This window comes from Phycomyces blakesleeanus, assembly GCF_001638985.1.
Source record: "Phycomyces blakesleeanus NRRL 1555(-) unplaced genomic scaffold PHYBLscaffold_12, whole genome shotgun sequence".
In the NCBI taxonomy this organism is placed as follows: domain Eukaryota; kingdom Fungi; phylum Mucoromycota; class Mucoromycetes; order Mucorales; family Phycomycetaceae; genus Phycomyces; species Phycomyces blakesleeanus.
The window spans coordinates 159597-179328 of NW_017265145.1; the positions used below are offsets into that span (position 1 = coordinate 159597).

Consider the following 19732-nt stretch of genomic DNA (forward strand, 5'->3'; position numbering starts at 1 on the left):
CCGATGGCAATGATTTCATCAATTGACAACCACAAGATGAGCGCACACCAAGCTTCACAAAATCATAATGAGAAGCAGCAGATACACTTTCCTCGTACACCTTGTGGCAATTCTGAAACACAACAAATTTTTTTACGCCTTTGGTCATGGCTGAAAAACCTGTTATGCGCTGTAGACCAGAAAGGCTCAAGAGCAGTTGGAAATCCTGCTTTTAAATCGTCAAGAGCTTGTTGATGAACTCGATCAAGACAATAGCACCCTTGTTGACCACATAGTGGGAAGCAAACATTACTACAAATGTAGTAATGAACCTGTGCACTGGGTTCTCTGGCATATTGGGGGTGACAAAAGGATCTAGTGTAAAAATTGCAAAAAAAATTAACACCCCCTTTTTTCAGATTTTCATTTTTCAATTTTTTAGTAGCACAGCACCAACCTTCATCAACAAATTCCTCGACTTCAATCTCAACAACATTTTCATCATCATCTTTGCTTTCTTTGCCATTGCTGCTTTCATCATCACCACTGCTCTTCTCAGCATTATCACTCTCATCACTATCGCTTTTACTGTTGTGAATCTCTTCATTCCCAACTGAAACATTATCAGAAAACCTTTAATTTCTCAAAACTGAGAGCAGTCACATAGACAGCCAAACTTTGTTAGATCCGAGTCAAACAGAAAAAAAGCAGTTTTACAAAGCACTTTGATTTTTTTTTCAAGATTATCAAAACAAAAGTCAATAATTTTATTTTTTTATTACTATGTTTCCATTAAAAAAGTCATAAAATAATATCAGAAAAGTATGTTTAAATAATTTTATTATTTTTTTTATTGCTTTTTATACTTTTGCTGAGAAGCAACGCCGGTTTCTTCCATCAGAGACAAGCAATCTCTCAAAACCTGAGATGTTACGTCCATCCCAGAACCACTCTTCAAGTTTTCTGCTTTCTGTTTTCTGAAAGCTTGTTCAAGTTTTTTGAACAAGCTTTCAGAAACTTCATCAAGCTCAAGCAAATGCAACTCATTTTGTGCTGCAGCACTCTCCTCATTTCTCTCAACTACCTGAACTTCTGGGTTCTGGACGATAGGAAGCTCTTTAGTTAAAGAGTATTGAAGTCCCATCATTCTGCAGACCAAAAAAATATGTTTGCACAAATGATTAGAGTCTGGACAAGAGCAGACTGACAGGACTTCCTCTTTAACCAAGAGCTCGTATCAAACAGAATTGTCAGTAAAGGAATGACACTTGTACACCTGTAATAAATAAATAAAAATTGATATTAATATGATCAAACTCAATGCACTATCAGTTATATACTCTTACCAAGTTGTCTTCTACAGTTTCAATCATGCAAAGAACATCCTTGTGAGCAACGTCAAAAGTCTTCTTCTTCTTAGCCTTCTCAACATGAGTGAGAACAAGCTTCTTGAACCCATATATAATCTAAAACCCTTTTGTTTATAGTCATGCTCAACTACTTGGGAGAGCATGTAAACCAACCAGTCAACCCAGAAGTTTCTTGATCTTCTCAAGTAGTAAGCTTTCAAGATATGATGATAGGATTCAATAAGATTGTTTGTGTGAAATCTGGCATCCTAATAAAAAACAGTAAAAACAGTTCATAAATAAAACATTATAATTGTATTAGCTTTACCAATCTCCAGGTCATTGACCAAAGGTCACGCTTAGCATGCCAGTGCGTGGCAAAGTATGCCACAAATTTCTCATGACCTGCAAACTTGGAAACAAATTTGTCATATTGCTGGTAAAACGCCTCCTTGATCTTGACATGCATCAGTAAGTTGAGGACCACCCAAACTGCATCTTACTCACTCTTGCTTTCATGGGTGGCTCCAGTAATTTTTATCTACAGCATTAGTAAAATATAAGTAATTATTAGTAAAATTTAAGAATGAGTATATTAACATAATTTACATCTTTTTTGATGTGCATCTCCCATGCTCTCTTGATGTGCCAGTAGCACAAAAGGACCTGAACCGACTGACCAAAGACTTTCTCCAGGGCACCAATCTCAACTGGGCTGCAGTCAATTATCACGCACTTGACATGCAGGCTACAGTTAGATTTAACCCAACTGAGCCATTGTGACAAGGTTGTGATTAATTCTGCATTAGTTACAAAGAAACAGACTGGGACACCCTTGTCCATAACGTTGCTTCTCACAACAATCATATACAAATATGAGTGCTTGTTGGAATCCACCAAGAATTTGCAAGTCTTGTGAGTGGAGTCAATGCACTACTCGTCTGCCGACTCAAGAATCTGCTTAATAGTTAATAATATTATATTATAACTTTTTGTTGAATAAAATAATATATGTTCTTCTGCCAAGGAGAGATCCACGAAGCAAGATATGGCCCATTACCTTGATGAAAGACAATGTGAACCAGATAGTTCTTTTCTTTTTTCAAGAACTCGATCTATTGCTCAACACTTGCCTTATCAATGGCGTTTTTTCTTGAAAGCTTGTTCAAACCAGCATTGATGACATTCTGCACATCAATTATCTTGATGTGCAGAGACGTCAGGAAACTGGAAACGCCAAGACCAACTTCAAGCTATAACACAATTTAGTTAGCAAGTTGGATAAAAAGAAAGGCTATTTAATACCTCTTCTAAGCGCTGAGGATCGATGCAAAGGAGCATCTTGATAACCTTCCAATCTATGTTATTGTTCACATGGAACACAATTCACTGCTTTACCTCAGCAGGTAGTCTTGAACAGACCATGTCCTGAACTTTCTCAGGCTGATGGGTGGCATGCTGCCACAAGTAGTCTACAACAACATTACCATTTTGCAAGGTCATCTTAGTGATTTTGGCCTTGCAGCCATCCTTAATTGATTCGGTTTGAACCCTTTTGGCTTTCTGATTGCCAGCGTCTTCGACCAGTTTGACCTTCTTGGGCAAACCCTGGTGGTTACAGACGAAGTACACAGTTTTTACAACATCTTTGGGACTGGCAGTGCTGGTGGCCCAGGATATATGAGTGTTGGTTATGTTCCAGGTCGAGTGTCTTTTGGCCAAGTTCTTAAAATAAAAAGAAAAGACCTCTTCGTTAGCAAAAGTCTCAGTTTCTTTGGGGTTAGAACTCTTGTAATTGGGTGCAATGCGGATCATGTGGTCATCATTGATCTCATTGATGCTGAAGTTAGTGCGGTTGGAGCTCATTATGAGTGTAAACGTTTTATTTTTAGATAAAAGTATAGGGAAAGGGAAAGATGTACCTGAAAAAAAAACAATAATAATAACAATAGAATGTGCCAGACCAAAAACAATCTGGGAAGTCCAGTAAATACAAGACTGCTTTCAGTTTTGAGAATTTAAACTTATTGACATTATCATAGTCAGACATTGGGGCTCCTTCCCAAACAGGTAAGCTGGTCTGACCATATGCCTCTTCTGTGGTTCCGGATTGACGGGTTGGAATAGCTATATATATAATATGTTTCTTAGTTAAACTCTATTATTTTTATTCAAATTAATATTTTCTACGTTCAGCATTGACCTCCATCGCATTTCTTTGGGAAGAAGATTCTATTAAAGAATGTTATTTTTTTAAGCTGCAAAAAAAAACCAAATAAAATCTAATACAATAATACTACAAACTAGATACCACTTTCACATCTTATAGCATCTAATCTTGCTCTTTTGTTATGGTGCTGAGCAGTTCTTCTGACAACAAAACTATAGTCTAGTTTGTTCTGACTACATTCAGCACAATAGCACTTTTCATTGTAAAGTTGGGGGATTGAGGACATAGTGTTTTTTTGTTTTGTTTTGTTTTTGAATATTAAGAGAAAAAGGAAATAAGTGCTACATATACTTTATTTACTATGGCCTTTATAATAATAATAATAAATAATCTTTGTGCTAGTTATATCCAAGATAATAGAATACAACAAAACTATGTTTTCAATATAAACATAAGAAAACCCTGCTGAGATGAAAATTAGCCTCACATTTTCCATTGTTATCAGATAACTGTGCACATTGGAATTTCCCCCTTTTTTCCAGTGTATATATATTAAAGAATGTATTAATATTTAAGATCTATATATAAGAAAAGCAATAAAACATAAGCACTATAGAAAGTTGTTATTGTAGAAGAAGAAAAACTTGAGCAAAGATTTAAGTCATGTAACATGAAGCTAATTCGAATCTGATTCATATAACTAGAATGAGCATCTTGTTAGAAAGCTCAAAGTGTTTATTCTACTCAATATACTTATATATAAAAGAACGACTCCCAAGTATAATATATCAGTACAAAAATATTACTATTAACTTTTTTCTCAAAAAAAAAGCTATACACTATTTTCTTTTATATTTGAATATAACAGAATTGTAGATGCTGTACATTAGCTTCAAATTCTTGTAATTACAATATTAGCAAGCATATGAAAGAGGTCAATAAATTTTTTATATGAAAGAAAAAAGGAATAAAAACCATAAAAAGAAAAATGACAAGATAAGAAAAAAATGCACTAAAGACAGACTAAAAAAAATCAAACTTGGCCAAACACAGCAGCCAAACTACGATCTTTGGCTTCTCTTGCAAGCAGGCTCAACACTTGCTGTGAGTGAAGGAGCCCTATCTAAAAGAGTAAGAAGCTTATATTAGTTTTGTATTAACAGCACATGAGAAAAAGCAACATTGGTAACTTATAGTACATCTGCTATTATGGGCGATTCAACATCACCAGTTTCTGACATATCAGGAGAAGAAAGCAAAGAATCACTTATGTCTTGCTGTGTCTATAGCATAATAAAAGGAAACAATATTAATTAAAGTTTGCAATATATAGATTTGTTAATTGATAAACTTACTTTATTCTTCTCTGCCATTCTTCTCTTGTGCATCTGGTTGTCGCTCTTGAAGCTTTCCCAAAGAAGGCTTCTTGCACACCACATTCGTTTACATTGGTGGATGTGTAATCCACCATTCTTTGCCAACCTCTCCAAATGCATTATATAGTATTCCCTGTTTTTCTCTGGGATATTCTTCCATTCTTTTGAGACTGCAGGATAGTCTTTGTCAATGATATCATGCTTTACTGTACAGCCTAATGTTTTGAGATGCAGTCTTTTTACTGTCAAATCATGATCTGAAAGAGGGACTAATGGGGGCAAAGGCTGCCCTTGTGGAACTTCTTTGCAGCGCGCCTTTCAGTCCTGCACGTGAAAAATCTGAAGCAACAGATTGTATTTTTATGCTTCGTTTTTTCCTTTGAACTTGCCACCAGTATTGATTACTCGCTTACCAAGCTGATCAGGGTACTCTGTGAGCTGAGCTCTTTTCACAGACTCAGCAATGCACTCAAGAGCTACAAAAAATGTATGACAATATTAATAAAGTAAATAAACATCTAAGCACAGAATATATATGACTTACAACTCTGCTCAATAATGCTTTGTTGCATTGTAGTTAAATCTTCTGCACTGACTGCTGGTGCAAATTGATTGCTGAATTGCCTTTGAAGCTTGCATAATGCTTGCTTGATTTCAGCAAGATCAACCTCAATCTTTTGAATTGAGTTGAGGAGAGTTATGTTAATATTGGATATGCTTAATTTTTTTTAGCTATAAACAGTGAGTTGAAAAGAAAAGGTGATAGTTTAGACAAGTAGAATAAGAGCGATTTGAGTTTGAAAAAGACAACAATTTATTATAAGCAATTGATAACTATTTATATAAAAAAGATACAGACAGATATACAAACAAAACATATAAAAGAAGGGATGCTTATGCATTTGTATGTGCCTGTCCGCACCTGTCTGCAGTAGCTCATGTGAACATGATATAGTCTTTTTGTGTTGCCACAATAAAACTGTAAGAAATATAAAGATAAAATGAATTAGACTTTAAATCAATATTATATGTATAAATGTTCATACTTTGCATCATCTACATATTAAGCATTTTAAAGTATATGCTATAACAATATAACTCTATACATATTGCAGATATAGCATGAAATTTGATTAAAGTTCTTGATGACAAAACCCTGTACCAGTTAAAATTATAACTTTAAATATACTCTACAGTAGCTATATAACATCTGAACATCATATAGTTAATTAGCCCCTTTTTATCAACATTAAAGTAAATGTTATAATACTCAAGTTCATATCATACTTATTATCATTATCAACTAAAACGCGTTTTGATTGATGCTGTCATCCAAGGTAAAAATAATTTTAACTGTCATTACTATTATTTATCAAGGAACATTTTTGACTGAAACTGTACATTTTTGAAAAAGGTGTGCTTTAACTCACATTGGCACTTTCAATTAGCACCCTTTTTGATCAGTAGTGCTTATCTTGATGATGTCAGTAAAAGAGTATCAGACTATAGCTCTCATTATCTATATCTATTTCTTTAAGTTTTATACATAAACAAGAAAATAATACTATTAGCTAAATATATATTCACTATCTTAAAAATATTATTAATACAACACAGATAATATAAATATGTCTTTTCTACCAATGCGTTTAGACAGTACTACTTTTTTATAACTTTTAATTATTAGAAGGCTGTTTTTCTTTGCATTTGGTATTAGAGAGTAATTGATAATTTATTTAAAAAAAACATAAATTATTTGATTGTTAATTATTCTAAATATACATATACCTCTTTATAAAGCCCAAAGAATATCTAATTGCTCACAAGTGAAGAGTATGTGTTTGTTTCACCAGTACTCTTTTAATGGTACCCTCTTGTCTACCAAGAAGTATTTTAACTTACATCATAATTATTAATGAAGAACAATCTTTCCAACCACAGGAATTATTTACTGACAGGTGTTTCACATAGCATTAACATTACTGTAATCATTGCTATATCATCACTATGAGAGAGAGAGAGAAAACAGCCGCAAGCATTTTGGTTAAAAAATAAAGAGTATATAAAGATATCTTTTACATTTAATGAATAGCACCAAAATCCTCTTCACAGTTTTATTTTATATATTACTTACGTACCAACCCAACCAATATATCTTCTTCTAATGCCAGCTAGCAGAGATATAGAATATCTACACAGCAATACCAATGTGATCAATGTGTCTTGTTTTTTGATAACTACCAGAAGCTGCAAAACTACAAGAGAATTCACAAAGAAGATTCAGCAACAATGACTGAAATTGATCAGTCTATTCTGGATGATGTTGACATGTACTATGACAAAAATGATACTAGTAATGAAGATAAATCTGTTAGCAATTCAGGTAATGAAAAGAGCTGTAATTGTATTATTTATTTTCCAATTACTAAATAATGTATTACAGAATATACTATGGAGTCTATGGAGCTTGATAATACTATTTCATATAAGTGTGCATGTAATTTTGAGGACAGTGAGGGTGAAGATCACATTTACAACAGCAGCCAAATCAGTACAAATACTTTTACCAAGGCCGAGTTGATGAGTATTCATCTGTCTCAATTGATGCTACAGCATAGAATTGCCTGAGCAGCATATAGAAATATTGTTCAATTTATAAACACTGTCATCTGAGACCATGACGATATAATGATGGGTAAAATATTATATTTTCTGTTATCTTGTACTTTGATTCCAGATCACTAACATGTAGTGATATCATTTGTTTTTTTTTTAAACCTGGGGCTAAGATCAGTCCTGGCAAAACTGTTGATACTTTGCTCAAGTCAAAGTCAAGTGTCAAGGGCCATGAGTATGATGTCTGCTCTAGTGGTTGTCAATTGTATGGCATTAATGACAACCAGGAATCTTGTGTTGACTGCAGCAAACCGCAATACAAGAATGATCCCAATCAAAGTCAGACACCAGCTGCCAGTATGAAACTTATGTCAGTCAGAGATATGCTTTCTCAAATGTTGGCAGATCTAGCCACAAGAGAACTTCTCTGTTACAGAGCAAATCAGAAATCTTTAGCTGGTCAGCTAACTGACATTTTTGATGGTGACAATTACAAGCAGTTGGTGCAGCAGGACCTGTTTTCCAATCCTGATGATATTGCCATTAGGCTTTATACTAATGGGTTTGTCAATCAAAAGAAAGGCAAAAACTCATATACCATCATCTATTGTATAATATTCAACCTAGACCCATCCATCAGGTAATTAATTTATTTATTACTATTTATTATTATTATTCCATTTTTTTTAAAAAAAAAGTTACTAATAAAATACTTAGACATCCCAACAAATACCTTTTGCAACTGGCAATCTTGCCTGATCCCAAGAAGCCAACTCATTTGGACTCCTTTCTTATATCTATCATCAATGAATTGTGAGATCTTGAGGCATATGGCTTGATTGTCAAGCACAATGGAGTGGAGCTTTGCAGATCCAAGGTCTATCTGCTGCTTGCTTCTGGTGGTATTCCAGCTGTAGCTGATATGGCCCACATTGGTTCCCATACAAGTTTATTTGGTTGTCATTTTTGTGAGACCAAAGGCAAATGCCCTACTAACAGATGGCATGGCATGTACTTTGATGACATTTCCATCTGGTTAAGACCTTTGGAAGACTTCAAAGTAGGCAACCCTATAAGTATACAAATGTTCAATTAGCTACCTTTTTTTCGTACTAAATAACTGCTTGTAATAGTCGAAGAACATATATCAGTTGAGCATATATACCCAACTCTCAACCTTCTCTGGATCATCATTTTTTGCATTAAATAAACTTCATTTAATTGCAATAGGTATTGGAAAGCTCGTATATGGCCTGATTACAATCACTCTCACAAAGGAAACCAAATTTTATTATACCCATCCAGACAATACCCTTAATACCACCGAATACCCTTTTCATATACTAAGAGCAGATCTTGTAACAATTGGAAACTGTATCACCAGCTCACAAAAATATATACTCACCTCATTTCAAGGCAGTTTCGACAATGTATTTGTCAAGATCAATAGTACTCGCGCAGTTGACTGGCTTGACTTTCTCTTATACCTTGTCCTCACTTTGGTTGTGCCTTATTTACCAAATAGGGCTGCCAAAACAGCCCTATTATCTCTTGTGAAAGGTTGAGCACTTGCCTTGCAATGGACGTTGACATCAGAATCGCTTGACGAGATGGAGCCATAAGTTATTATACATCTCATATATTATCATTACAAATAGCTGATTGTTACTATTTTTTAAATATTAATAATAGATACGTCAAGCACTGGCGCTTGTTTTTATACCAACAAGTCCAGAATAATATCCTGTCTCATGGTGTTTTCTGACCAGTGCAACATTACCTGGTCCATATACCCTATATCATCAAGCAGCAAGACCCCCTGCAATGCTACTCCACTTGCTCAATGAAGAGAGTAATTGGCGTCTTCTTGAAATTAATAAAGTTCAAATCAAAGGGTGGCCAAAACGCCAGTTTTCTTGTTAAGCGATTTGTGATTCACAATTATATCAGCATGGCAATCAGTATCTGTGATGAAATCAACCTCATTTGGCCAAAGCCGTATGGAAGAGAGAGCTACATGGACCTTCTTAATGATCCTAGTGGTGCACAGTTGTGGGAGCTGTTTCATCACTTTGTTAATTTGAACAATGATTTGGTGGAAGGTGTAGGCGGCCCTAGTATGAAGGAAGCTTTATTGAAATACTATCAGAGAACAACAGACTTGACCAGCCATGAGTTTAGTGACTCTGTTGTTGTTGTAACTGCATGTCTGTGAATGGACTCGACTGTATATTTCTCATGCATGTACCAAAGAAAGAAAAATAAGACCAGCCGTGGTAACCATTACGTAATGTTTACTTGCCCCTATAGAAAGTAAGTATAATATTTTTTGATATACAATCAAAAGTTGCTTACATTTTATTTATTTATTTATTTTAGCAACCGTAATGTAATTGTTCACAGCTGGCTCGTTGGTACAGTACAGTTCTACTTTCAGCATGTAGATTTCTATGGCTTCCCACACTTTCTTGCTTTCATGGAGGTCATGAAGGAACATGACGCGGCTGGCCATGACTCATCAGTACCTATCGTCAAACAACGGTCACAAAGCACCCATACACTAGGCCACCAAATGCAACCGACTTATGCAGTTATAAGTGTAAATGACATTTGTTATCAAGTTGGTCAGGTCCAATACGCACCGAATGGAAGCCAGTTTTATGTAATTGTACTCTATTATATCTTCAACAACAACATGCGCATTACTAAAGGAAATCTTTCCATTCTATAATCCTTTTTATTTTTTTCTTATTTTTCTATATGCTTTATATCCTTGTATCTTTTATATTTTTTATATCCTCTTTGTATCTTATATTCTTTTTTTAATTTTCTCTGTTTCTTATGTTTTTTTTAATCTCTATATGCCCTGTCTTTCTTTTCTCCTTTATATACTCCAGTTATTTTTCTATTCTCTATATATCTTATGCTTTTCTCTTCATTCTTTATATGCTCTATACGCCATTATGCGATTTAAATAAAATCAAATTGCTAATTTATCAAGATAAAAAAATATCTAAAAAAAAGAACATAGTTTAAAAAATAGAAAAATGGTAGTTATGTTACTATTTCATTCACACATTCCAAAAATTATTAATTTTAATAATTGTTGACATCTTTGATATTCAATAAAACATATTTTTTAATACTCAAAGTGATTATTACAACTTACAAACATCTTTTACAGTATTGAAAATATTGTACAGCAACAAAAAAAGTGTTTTCATGTTACTTTTTTAAATTGCTACAAATGACATTACCATCTTACAACAAACGGCGGAGATTTTATTGGGTTTCAACCAAAAAAATGGCAGTTATGTGCCTACTTTTGGCCCAACTGCCATTCATCCTGCCATAATGTATGTAAGAAGAGGAATTGAAAAGAAGAATTGAGGAATTGGGTTTGATATTGAATAAATTGGGGTGATAAAATAGTCTCTTTGTTACCAAATAGATCAGTTAAAGAAATTAAAAGAGAAACTAACACTAAGGTAAGAGTATAAATAATTTGAATGATTAGAGAAATAGTTAAACTAAAAGAAGTGAAATAAATAATACTAATTCTAAAGAGTTAACCATGGGAAAGAAAATATTTACTAGAGTAAAAAATTTAACTAAAGGGAAATTTACTGTAGTAAATTTACTAAGAGATAAATAAAAGAGGAAATCGGGACAAAATAATAAAATAAAAGGGGATGGTCAATCTTTCACAAAGACTTGACAGAAAAATAAATAAGACGGAAGAAATTTCACAAGATATATAAGAGATAATAGACAGTGTCTTGAAGAAAACTTGCATCAGAAATTTTTGATAGTTGTTTATTGCTTGATTTTAGAGAGATATTTATACTACTTTATGGATAAAATATATAGCAAAAATAGGCTAGATAAAACTCAATGAGATAATTGTAAATAAATATAAAAAAAAATAACTATATAAATATTTCATCATGAAAGAAGAAACAGATGAAGTTATAATATATAACTATAAGAAAAAAAAATATTGGAAAGAAGTATGTTATAAATAAAAGGAAAAACTATTCAGTTAACAATTTTGATAAAGTAGTGTTTGAGAGAAAGCATTACATTTAGTGTGCAGAAAATAAAAATAAAAAGAAAATGGCGAAACTTATTTCGGGAAAATTAAAGTGGAAAAGATATTAATTATCAGAAAATTGGTTTTTGGAGAAAGGCGATTTTGTGAAAATAAAAAAAATTAAAATTTTGAAAAAAAAATTAAAAAAAAGTTTTCAAAAGAATATCTAAACTTAGTAGAATATGGTTTTTGGACTGAGGTCAACAAAATCATTATACCATGCATCATAATTGTGATGCGTGATGTGTTTGTTTGTTGTGAATTGTAACAGTATCACTTGGCAAATAAATGTAATGTGAATTACGAAATACAAGAAGAAGAATACAATAAGAATAAAAAAGAATAGATAATTTGACAGATAAGAATTGATGACAGACAGATAAAAAAATAGAGAGAAGATAAAAATGGAAATTGTGACAACAATAAAGTTTGAGAAAGACAGAAAAAAAAAACAGAGAAACGGAATATATCAAGATTGACAGACAACACTCCCAAGAACAAAGACACTGTGTATAAATGAAGAATAATGATAATAACAGACAAAAATAAATAAGATCAAAAATAGAATGATGATTTTATTAATTAAAAAGATTGTTTCTTTTATAAACAAAAATGTTTGGTTAAAATAATTTTTTGAGAGAAAGAAAAGAAAGTCAAGTGAAAATTTTGCTACATGTAACTGGTATTGATAGTAGAAGTAGAATAGAAAAATATAGAGAGAGTAAAATAAAAGTATAGTAAAAATATAGTAATTAAATAAAGATAAAGTAAAAGTATAGTGAGATAGAATAGAAGTAAAGTAATAATGTAATAATGATGTAGTAAAGTAAAGTAAAAAATATAATAAAAGTATAATAATAAAGTCTAATAAAAATGTAATAAAAATATTGTAAATAAATATTGTTGATAAAGAAGTGTATAAAATTAGGGAAAAAAAGTATAATTTTTAGAGGGTGACAGGTGTTTCTGAGGTGATGATGTAGATGGGTATTCTAATTATTCAAGGAATGGAATAAAATTGGGATTTAAATATAAGGGGTATTGGGAACAAGATTTCCCAAGAAACTTGGGGGACCACTCCTGTCCCTCGAGACACGTCACTCGGTCGACTCACTGTCAACATCAACGTCCACGAGTCCGGTACCACCCATCATGGCTCACCACTGGACCAAACCACTGAAGGAACCCATGGTCCAGTGTCCATCACCAGAAAATGAAAAACGCCTTACTTACTTGCAACACACATTGCAATTGTATACGGTCGATTTGTCCGAGTGGTTAAGGAGTGTGACTAGAAATCACATGGGTTCTGCCCGCGTAGGTTCAAATCCTGCAGTCGACGATGTTTTTGCTGAGACTAATTTATTTTTGTTATTGTTAATGTCGTGCTCGAATTCTTGTTAGCCAATCAGGATGACGATTACACATAATTCTCTTTTGAGAACGACGACCGAAGTGATTTCCTTTTGCTTACAAAAGAATTAGAAAGCACATAGCTTAACAAAAGTAGAATAGAAACTGAAACAGACATTTATAATGGCTGAGTAGGTTTAGAAAATATATAAAAGAGGGCATTATTTCATTCAATAAAAGTTATTTATCTTTCTATCCTCTTTTTATTCTTTTATCTTCATTTATGATTCCCAGTGGGTTTGACCAATTTTGGCTGTGTTATAGCATTGGAAGAACAACCCAGATCGAAAACGACAATAGGTAGCTGAAGCAAGATCTTCACCAAATTCATGAACTCTGACACTGAACAACAAGAGTTCACTGAGAGAGAATTAAGAGACTTTGAAGTCGAAGAGTGCATACAAGCAAAACTACCCACAGAATATATCAAGACCTACCAGACTATCTGCAAGGTCAAAAATATTCCTGAAGAATTAAGACTCAAAAACACTCCCAAGCAAGAAGCATTTTGGTCCAAACAAGCAGAAGAAATTTCGAATAATTTTATCAAGAGAATGGCTGCTCCCAAAAAAAAATAGCAAAATGGTCAAGATTATGGCCAAAGCATTTAAGCAAGCAATGCAAGCACAGAAACCTGCACCTAAACTGACCCTAAAGCAACCCAATTGCTATTTTGGTGAACGCGCGGCCTCCATCCTAGATGGTTGGCTGTACTCTGTGGAACGATACACTTCTTATTATGGCATGACCTCCAAAGACTAATGCAGCTATGCTGTGAATGTGTTAAGAAGACAAGCCAATACTTGGTGGCAACGCCTCAAGTTGCAAGGCTAATGTCCCAAGGAATGGGATATATTCAAGTCACATATTTCCGCCCAGTTCCACCCTTGCCACACACAGCTCTCTGCAAGAGATCGTCTTGCAAGCCTGTTGAAAACTATATTGGTTGAAACGTATGTGAACCTGTTCCATGACATACAGTTGGAGATCCTCACATTGAACGAAGACGGAGCATCAGACCGGTTTGTTCGTGGCCTCCAGCCTGACATCCATTTCCATGTCATCACTCTGCAACCCCTGAACCTGGACAGTGCCATTTGTATGATATTAGCATATGAGAGTGGCCGTCAGACCAGATTTCATGGAATGTATGCTGAGAGACCTGTGGCCCAACAGTACTACCAGTCAAACAACATCGTCCCCATAGATTTGGACACTATAGACAAGCATGGTGGTTCTCGTCAGTACCGTTCCTCTTCAAGCTGCCAGTATAACAGCTGTCCCATGCAGAACCAACTAGAGGTGACCTGTCACTGGTGTGGTGAGCATGGTCACATCCGCAGGAATTGTAGAGATCGTATTGAGGCGATTAGGAAGTTGGACGAGCAACATGGTTGAAAGAAGGATTTTTGGCACACACAGCTGTAACGGCAGGTCAGCTGTGTTTTATGAACAAACCCTCCCATGAAACTAGTAAATTAAATGAGCCTTTTAATAAAGTTAATAAAGAACCTATTATTCCTTATGTTGTTGTCCCACCTGAGACCCCGGTTGTTGAGCCCAATGAGGAAAATTGTGAATTTGCATTGGATTGGCGATTTTTGGAAGAATTAAATTCTGCTATTGATACAGATCTGCCACTATATATGGCTACGCACAATGGGCAGCATATTTCAGTTCTCATTGACAGTGGCGCAAGTGCCAACTATGTGTCTCCTTGCATTACTGACCAAATCAAGAATGTTGAACGAATCTCTGGGTGCCCTGTGGAAACTGCTGGTAGTCACTTGACAACAACAAACCAGAAAGCCTCTCTCTCACTCTCTCTCAATGGCTATCTGGACATTATTGATGCATATGTATTTCCAATAAAGTTTGATTTAATTCTCGGTTGTACTTGGCTTCAAAAGGCAAAACCTGTTCTGGACTGGCAGCATGACCAATGGCATCTACAACAAAATAGTCAAGAATTTGTTCTTTCTCCTCAGAACACTCGTCAAATCAAGCCACAGTTATACTTACTGGAAAAATAAAAAAAATACTATAGCTTTAAGTAACGAGAAAGGTAGTGGAAATTTCAGGGTTTTTTTCAGCTCAGCCATTTTCTTTTATTTAAGTTTGGGGTGTATTTTTGACGTATTTTATTGGTTTAGATAGACACTAAAAAATTCATATTTTTTTGGCTTGCTATAAAATCACATCAAATGAAATATTTGTAGTACTTGTTTCCTTTTTTATTTTATAATTCAAGCTATACATAATATGTTTCCCTCTACCCAAACCCACACCTTAGACTGTCACTGCGTTAAATGTCACAACAGTCATCAGAAATCCTCTTATGCTGCAAAGCATACTGAGACTCATTGTAATAAGAGAGCTAGAGTTGAAGGTACCAGAATATTTGAGAATAGTATAATATATTCAGTGTTGGTTTTTTGTTTGCTGCATAATAATCGTTTTAATTTTTTATTTTTTATTTTTTATTTATGTTGTTTATTTTTAAACTTTTAATGAAACACAGCCACAATGAGAAACATGGATGTAGATACTGAGAATAAGAGTTTTTTTATTTGAAAGCAGAAAAAAAAGTAATAAACTATTATATTCTATATTTGTAGTAATCCCGACCTCTCGTTCCAATTCTGTGGAAGCAATGAATGGTCAGGCCAACTCACCTTTTTTGGATGCTGCCTCAATGTTTGACAATGACAGAGACAACAATGATTTTGATGACAATGTTGAAGATGAAGTCAATGAGATCGAGATTGAGGACTTCAACAGTGAAGATCAGTGTGAGATACATAAAGAAAACTAAATGAAAAAGAGAGTAAAAGAAAAATCAAGTGTTAATTTTTTTTTAATTTTTTACAGACCCTTTTGCTGCTCCTAATATACCCGAAAATGAAGTCCATCAATTCATAGCCATCTTTACGGTACTGTTTGCTTCACGTTGTGTTGTTGATAAGGGTGCTGCTGTCTTGATTGAGTTTATCAACAACCTGCTGAGAATCTACGACCAAGATTTTCAATTACCAATCAGTCTTGCCGGTTTACAAAAAATGACAGGATTTTCTGCTATTACAAAAGGCATCAAGAAATTTGTGGTGTGCCAAGACTGTCATACAGTATATCAGGATATTGTATCTGCTCCTCCTCGATGTGTTTCCTCAAAACTTGGTGCCAGGTCTGCATGCAACTGTAATTTGACAAAATCCGTATCTTCTGGTGCCTTGGTTGCAAAGCGTGAATATGTCTATCAATCCATTAAAAATACATTGAACGTTTTCTTCAATTGCCCTAGTTTCGAAACCAAGATTTGTCAATGGAATAAGGAGTTGAAGATGGTAGATACTCTGTGCGATGTTTATGATGGTGCGATGTGAAAGGAGTTGAAGGACAAGGATGATGTATCATTTGTGTTGGACCCACACTCACTAATGTTAACACTTAACATCGACTGGTTCCAGCCCTTTGATGGTGTCACTCACTCCTCTGGTGCTATCTATCTGGCCATCAACAACTTGGCCTATGATGAAAGATTCAAGCCAGAGAATATTATCCTTGTAGGTCTCATGCCTGGTCCAAAGGAGCCAAAAACTGACGAGATCAATAGTTACTTGGAGCCCTTGGTAGATGGTTTGAAGCAGCTGTACGTTGGCATGCAGATTCCTACACACGAATTCCCAAATAGTGTCAGTGTTTGTGCTGCACTACTGATGGTTGCATGTGATATCCAAGCCACCAGAAAGACAAGTGGATTCACAGTGCATAACAGCACATGTGCTTGTTACAGGTGCAGCTGGCAGTTTACTCGATTAGGGAGCAGCAACCAGGTTGATTTCCGTGGATTCAATTATTCTTGTTGGAATATCCGCAGCAGTGCAGAGAGCAGGTTGCATGCTGAGGAGAGGAAGAATGCAAGTACACTCTCAGAAAGGCATCAGCTGGAGGTCAAAAATGGTGTTCAATGGTTGCAGTTGCAACGCCTTGGATACTTTGATCTAGTATGTGGAACGATCATTGATCCCATGCATAATCTTTTCCTGGGGATGTCTAAAAGATTAATGGATTGGTGAATTGATGAGAAGACAATCGGATCTGAAGAGTTTGCTTTGATGAAGAAAATTGCAGAGACAATAGTACTGCCCAGAGATTACACCACACTGACAACCAAAATTGGAAAGGGCTTCAGCTACATGAAAGCGGACAAGTGGAAATCATGAGTTCTGGTTTATTCTCCTGTCTTGTTGCATGGTATTCTCCCCCTATTACAATTCAAGAACTGGATGTATTTCGTTGATACATGCTGATACTACGTAAAGCCCAGCATTACTTTTGATGAGATCACCACTGCCCACAGCCTGTTAGAAAAGTTTTGCAATGCATGTAACGTAGACTATACTGCCACTATTCTCACTTGCAATATGCACCTACACCTCCATCTTCACGAATGCATTTGTGATTTTGGATCAGTGTATGGTTATTGGCTCTTTGGGTTTGAGTGATACAATGATATTTTAAAGAATTTCAAGACAAATTGCAAAGATGGTTTTGAGGCGACCTACATAAAAAATTTTGTTCAGAATGCGTATAAGGGTGATTATGGCAATGCTGTTCTTAAAAGTTCTAGTCAGATCCCCTTCATTCACACTCTGTCTAAACTTGTTACAGCCTCCATACCTGCTGCCACAGTCACTACTCTCTCCAGTTGCCCATTCAGATTGCAAGCATTTGTTCAAGACTACACTGATACTTATAATCTACCCAAGGGTAACGAGCCTCTTCCTCCTTCTACATTTCCTCTAAAATACAAAAAGCCATCAGTAATGGATGATTCCGACTATCTCCATTTACTTGAATATTACCAAGTTGCTTACAACCTCCCAGACCTTGCCAGCTATCAGGACATGTCCTATAATCACCCAGCACTTGACAATCAAATCATCAAATTCAAGTCAATTGACATTCTTGGTCAACACTATCGAGAAACAAACAACAGTACAATCAGTTGCAGATCACTTGTTCAGGCAAAGTTTGTTGGTAGTAATGGAAACATTATACTTGGATTTGCTGGACAAATTCAGTATCTTTTTACACACTCCTTTCAACTTCCACTCACGCACAATCTCCATCTGACTCGCATGGTTCATGATCATCAACATGTATTTGCATTTATCAAGTAGTTCCGTACTTCCTCTGATAGGTTGTGTTAGGATGACAGTATTGAATTTTGTTTGCCCACATTCTCTCCTGATAGCTACCATAGCATTATACCTGTACATCGCATCTTATTAGAGATTGCTACAGCTACTATTGTGACAAGTAGAAATGTTAGCAAAATGCTAATAATTCCATTGCCAAAGAAGCTATATGCTTAAATAATAAATAAAGTGAACTTTTACATTTCTTTTTCTTTAACAAAAAAAAACAGAGCGGATATTTCTGATATATATATTGATAGTATTTTGTATGTGAAAAGTAATATATAGATAAAAAGAAAGAGGCAATTTTTGTTTATTTAATATCCGTCTCTAAGGGCCCACGGAGGAAATTTGGGGGTTATGTCATCTGGGACTGCTGTATTGGACACACTGGTGAAAACCCTCTCCTTCATTTGAGAAGCACTTGACCCCATTGCTTCAATAACATACTCATCAACGAGTTTAATAAGAGTATTGAACTAAAATGATTTTGTTAATACTTCACTTTATATTTTTTATAATAAGACATAATTATTAATATAAAATAATATACCTCGTCACTTCTCCATCCTGGCCAAACAATCTTGATGATGCTCTTCGTGCGATTCTTGAAGTCTTCATCTGCAGATTCTCCATTGGACATTGCTGCCATTTGCATCGTAAAGTCACAATCTCTCTTCATTTGTAGATCAATTGCTTCTTTGTTGTCTGTGTATGCAAGTAAATGGCGAATATGATTCTAATAGTAGTTTTTTGTATTAGTATTTTTAAAATTCTCAAGACTAAACTATATTATTTCGAAATTATTTATTTAGAGATTACACTTACATCTCTGGCACGTCCTGCCCTTCTTGAATGAGTGTTTGTTGCTTTTATTTCCTCTTCAATTTTTCATGCTTTTGAAACTCGGCTGGTGAAGTTTTTGTGCAGTCTTGCTCTCAAGTCTGCCTCTCTAAATTCCTCATGGGTAAACTTGTGCTTCAAGTTTTCAAGAAGTCGCATCACTAACTCCTTGTTTGGGGACTTGTAAAAGAAAACATTTGTATTCCATCTGGGCTTACTCTCATTTGCCAGGATATCAGCTTGATTTCTTGTTTTCAGCTTGGGATCCCACATGAGATTACGAATATGGGCCTGATAGAATATATGAGAAAATACATCGATAAAATTTTGCACATGTTGATACTCACATAAACATCATTAGAGGCCTTCTTGCTAAACTCAGACAAGGTGTTGAAGGCAGGCTGAGAAACATTAGCTATTGTATTGGTAGGGGAAACGAGGGGGGCCCTGCTTAAACTGTCAATAGCAGTGATTGTCTCAGTGCTGCTGGTGGCAAAAACACCAATTCTGCTATTCATGTTTAGCAATGTATCTTCAACAGTGCCAATTTATTCTTGTATAATCGACATATCAGCTGCCATGTTGATTCCCATGGCTGTCATATTAGTTTTCAAAGTAGAAAGAATTTCCATCAATTGTTCGTTTGTAATCTCAATGGGATGAAGAGCAAGTTGACGTCTTTGAATAGCCAT

At 34.9% G+C, this 19732-nt stretch overlaps 8 protein-coding genes and 1 non-coding gene across 9 annotated transcripts; 5 read left to right on the forward strand and 4 right to left on the reverse strand.

The window, feature by feature from the left end:
* Nucleotides 1-211: 211 nt before the first annotated feature.
* PHYBLDRAFT_146020 (hypothetical protein) lies at nucleotides 212-2171 on the reverse strand (the record flags this gene model as incomplete). The annotated part of the gene is made up of 7 exons (XM_018431582.1): nucleotides 212-354; nucleotides 437-612; nucleotides 846-1210; nucleotides 1326-1445; nucleotides 1511-1597; nucleotides 1657-1785; nucleotides 1938-2171. The coding sequence occupies 7 exons, from the start codon at nucleotides 2169-2171 to the stop codon at nucleotides 212-214; spliced, it is 1254 nt and encodes a 417-aa protein (XP_018290745.1).
* A 272-nt stretch (nucleotides 2172-2443) lies between these two features.
* PHYBLDRAFT_73109 (hypothetical protein) lies at nucleotides 2444-3784 on the reverse strand (the record flags this gene model as incomplete). Its single annotated transcript, XM_018442787.1, has 4 exons — nucleotides 2444-2581; nucleotides 2727-3250; nucleotides 3276-3455; nucleotides 3640-3784. The coding sequence occupies 4 exons, from the start codon at nucleotides 3782-3784 to the stop codon at nucleotides 2444-2446; spliced, it is 987 nt and encodes a 328-aa protein (XP_018290746.1).
* Nucleotides 3785-4531: 747 nt separating this feature from the next.
* Nucleotides 4532-5814, reverse strand: PHYBLDRAFT_146022 (hypothetical protein; the record flags this gene model as incomplete). Its single annotated transcript, XM_018431583.1, has 6 exons — nucleotides 4532-4621; nucleotides 4698-4781; nucleotides 4854-5176; nucleotides 5288-5350; nucleotides 5419-5548; nucleotides 5797-5814. 6 exons carry the CDS (start codon nucleotides 5812-5814, stop codon nucleotides 4532-4534), a joined length of 708 nt encoding a protein of 235 aa, XP_018290747.1.
* A 1349-nt stretch (nucleotides 5815-7163) lies between these two features.
* On the forward strand, nucleotides 7164-9337 carry PHYBLDRAFT_168970 (hypothetical protein; the record flags this gene model as incomplete). Its single annotated transcript, XM_018435980.1, has 7 exons — nucleotides 7164-7257; nucleotides 7318-7450; nucleotides 7612-8130; nucleotides 8208-8303; nucleotides 8361-8566; nucleotides 8721-9050; nucleotides 9183-9337. 7 exons carry the CDS (start codon nucleotides 7164-7166, stop codon nucleotides 9335-9337), a joined length of 1533 nt encoding a protein of 510 aa, XP_018290748.1.
* Nucleotides 9338-9441: 104 nt separating this feature from the next.
* On the forward strand, nucleotides 9442-10221 carry PHYBLDRAFT_168971 (hypothetical protein; the record flags this gene model as incomplete). Its single annotated transcript, XM_018435981.1, has 3 exons — nucleotides 9442-9687; nucleotides 9748-9803; nucleotides 9870-10221. 3 exons carry the CDS (start codon nucleotides 9442-9444, stop codon nucleotides 10219-10221), a joined length of 654 nt encoding a protein of 217 aa, XP_018290749.1.
* A 2622-nt stretch (nucleotides 10222-12843) lies between these two features.
* On the forward strand, nucleotides 12844-12925 carry PHYBLDRAFT_t144. The gene has a single exon. It is a non-coding gene; the product is annotated as a tRNA-Ser (tRNA).
* Nucleotides 12926-13325: 400 nt separating this feature from the next.
* PHYBLDRAFT_168972 (CCHC-type zinc finger transcription factor) lies at nucleotides 13326-14394 on the forward strand (the record flags this gene model as incomplete). The annotated part of the gene is made up of 3 exons (XM_018435982.1): nucleotides 13326-13507; nucleotides 13575-13699; nucleotides 14108-14394. The coding sequence occupies 3 exons, from the start codon at nucleotides 13326-13328 to the stop codon at nucleotides 14392-14394; spliced, it is 594 nt and encodes a 197-aa protein (XP_018290750.1).
* Nucleotides 14395-16532: 2138 nt separating this feature from the next.
* PHYBLDRAFT_102363 (hypothetical protein) lies at nucleotides 16533-17048 on the forward strand (the record flags this gene model as incomplete). The annotated part of the gene is made up of 1 exon (XM_018427714.1): nucleotides 16533-17048. A coding segment is annotated over one exon (516 nt), but the record flags the coding sequence as incomplete, so codon positions are not given.
* Nucleotides 17049-18514: 1466 nt separating this feature from the next.
* On the reverse strand, nucleotides 18515-19732 carry PHYBLDRAFT_146025 (hypothetical protein; the record flags this gene model as incomplete). Its single annotated transcript, XM_018431584.1, has 5 exons — nucleotides 18515-18676; nucleotides 18751-18936; nucleotides 19104-19331; nucleotides 19388-19547; nucleotides 19608-19732. 5 exons carry the CDS (start codon nucleotides 19730-19732, stop codon nucleotides 18515-18517), a joined length of 861 nt encoding a protein of 286 aa, XP_018290752.1.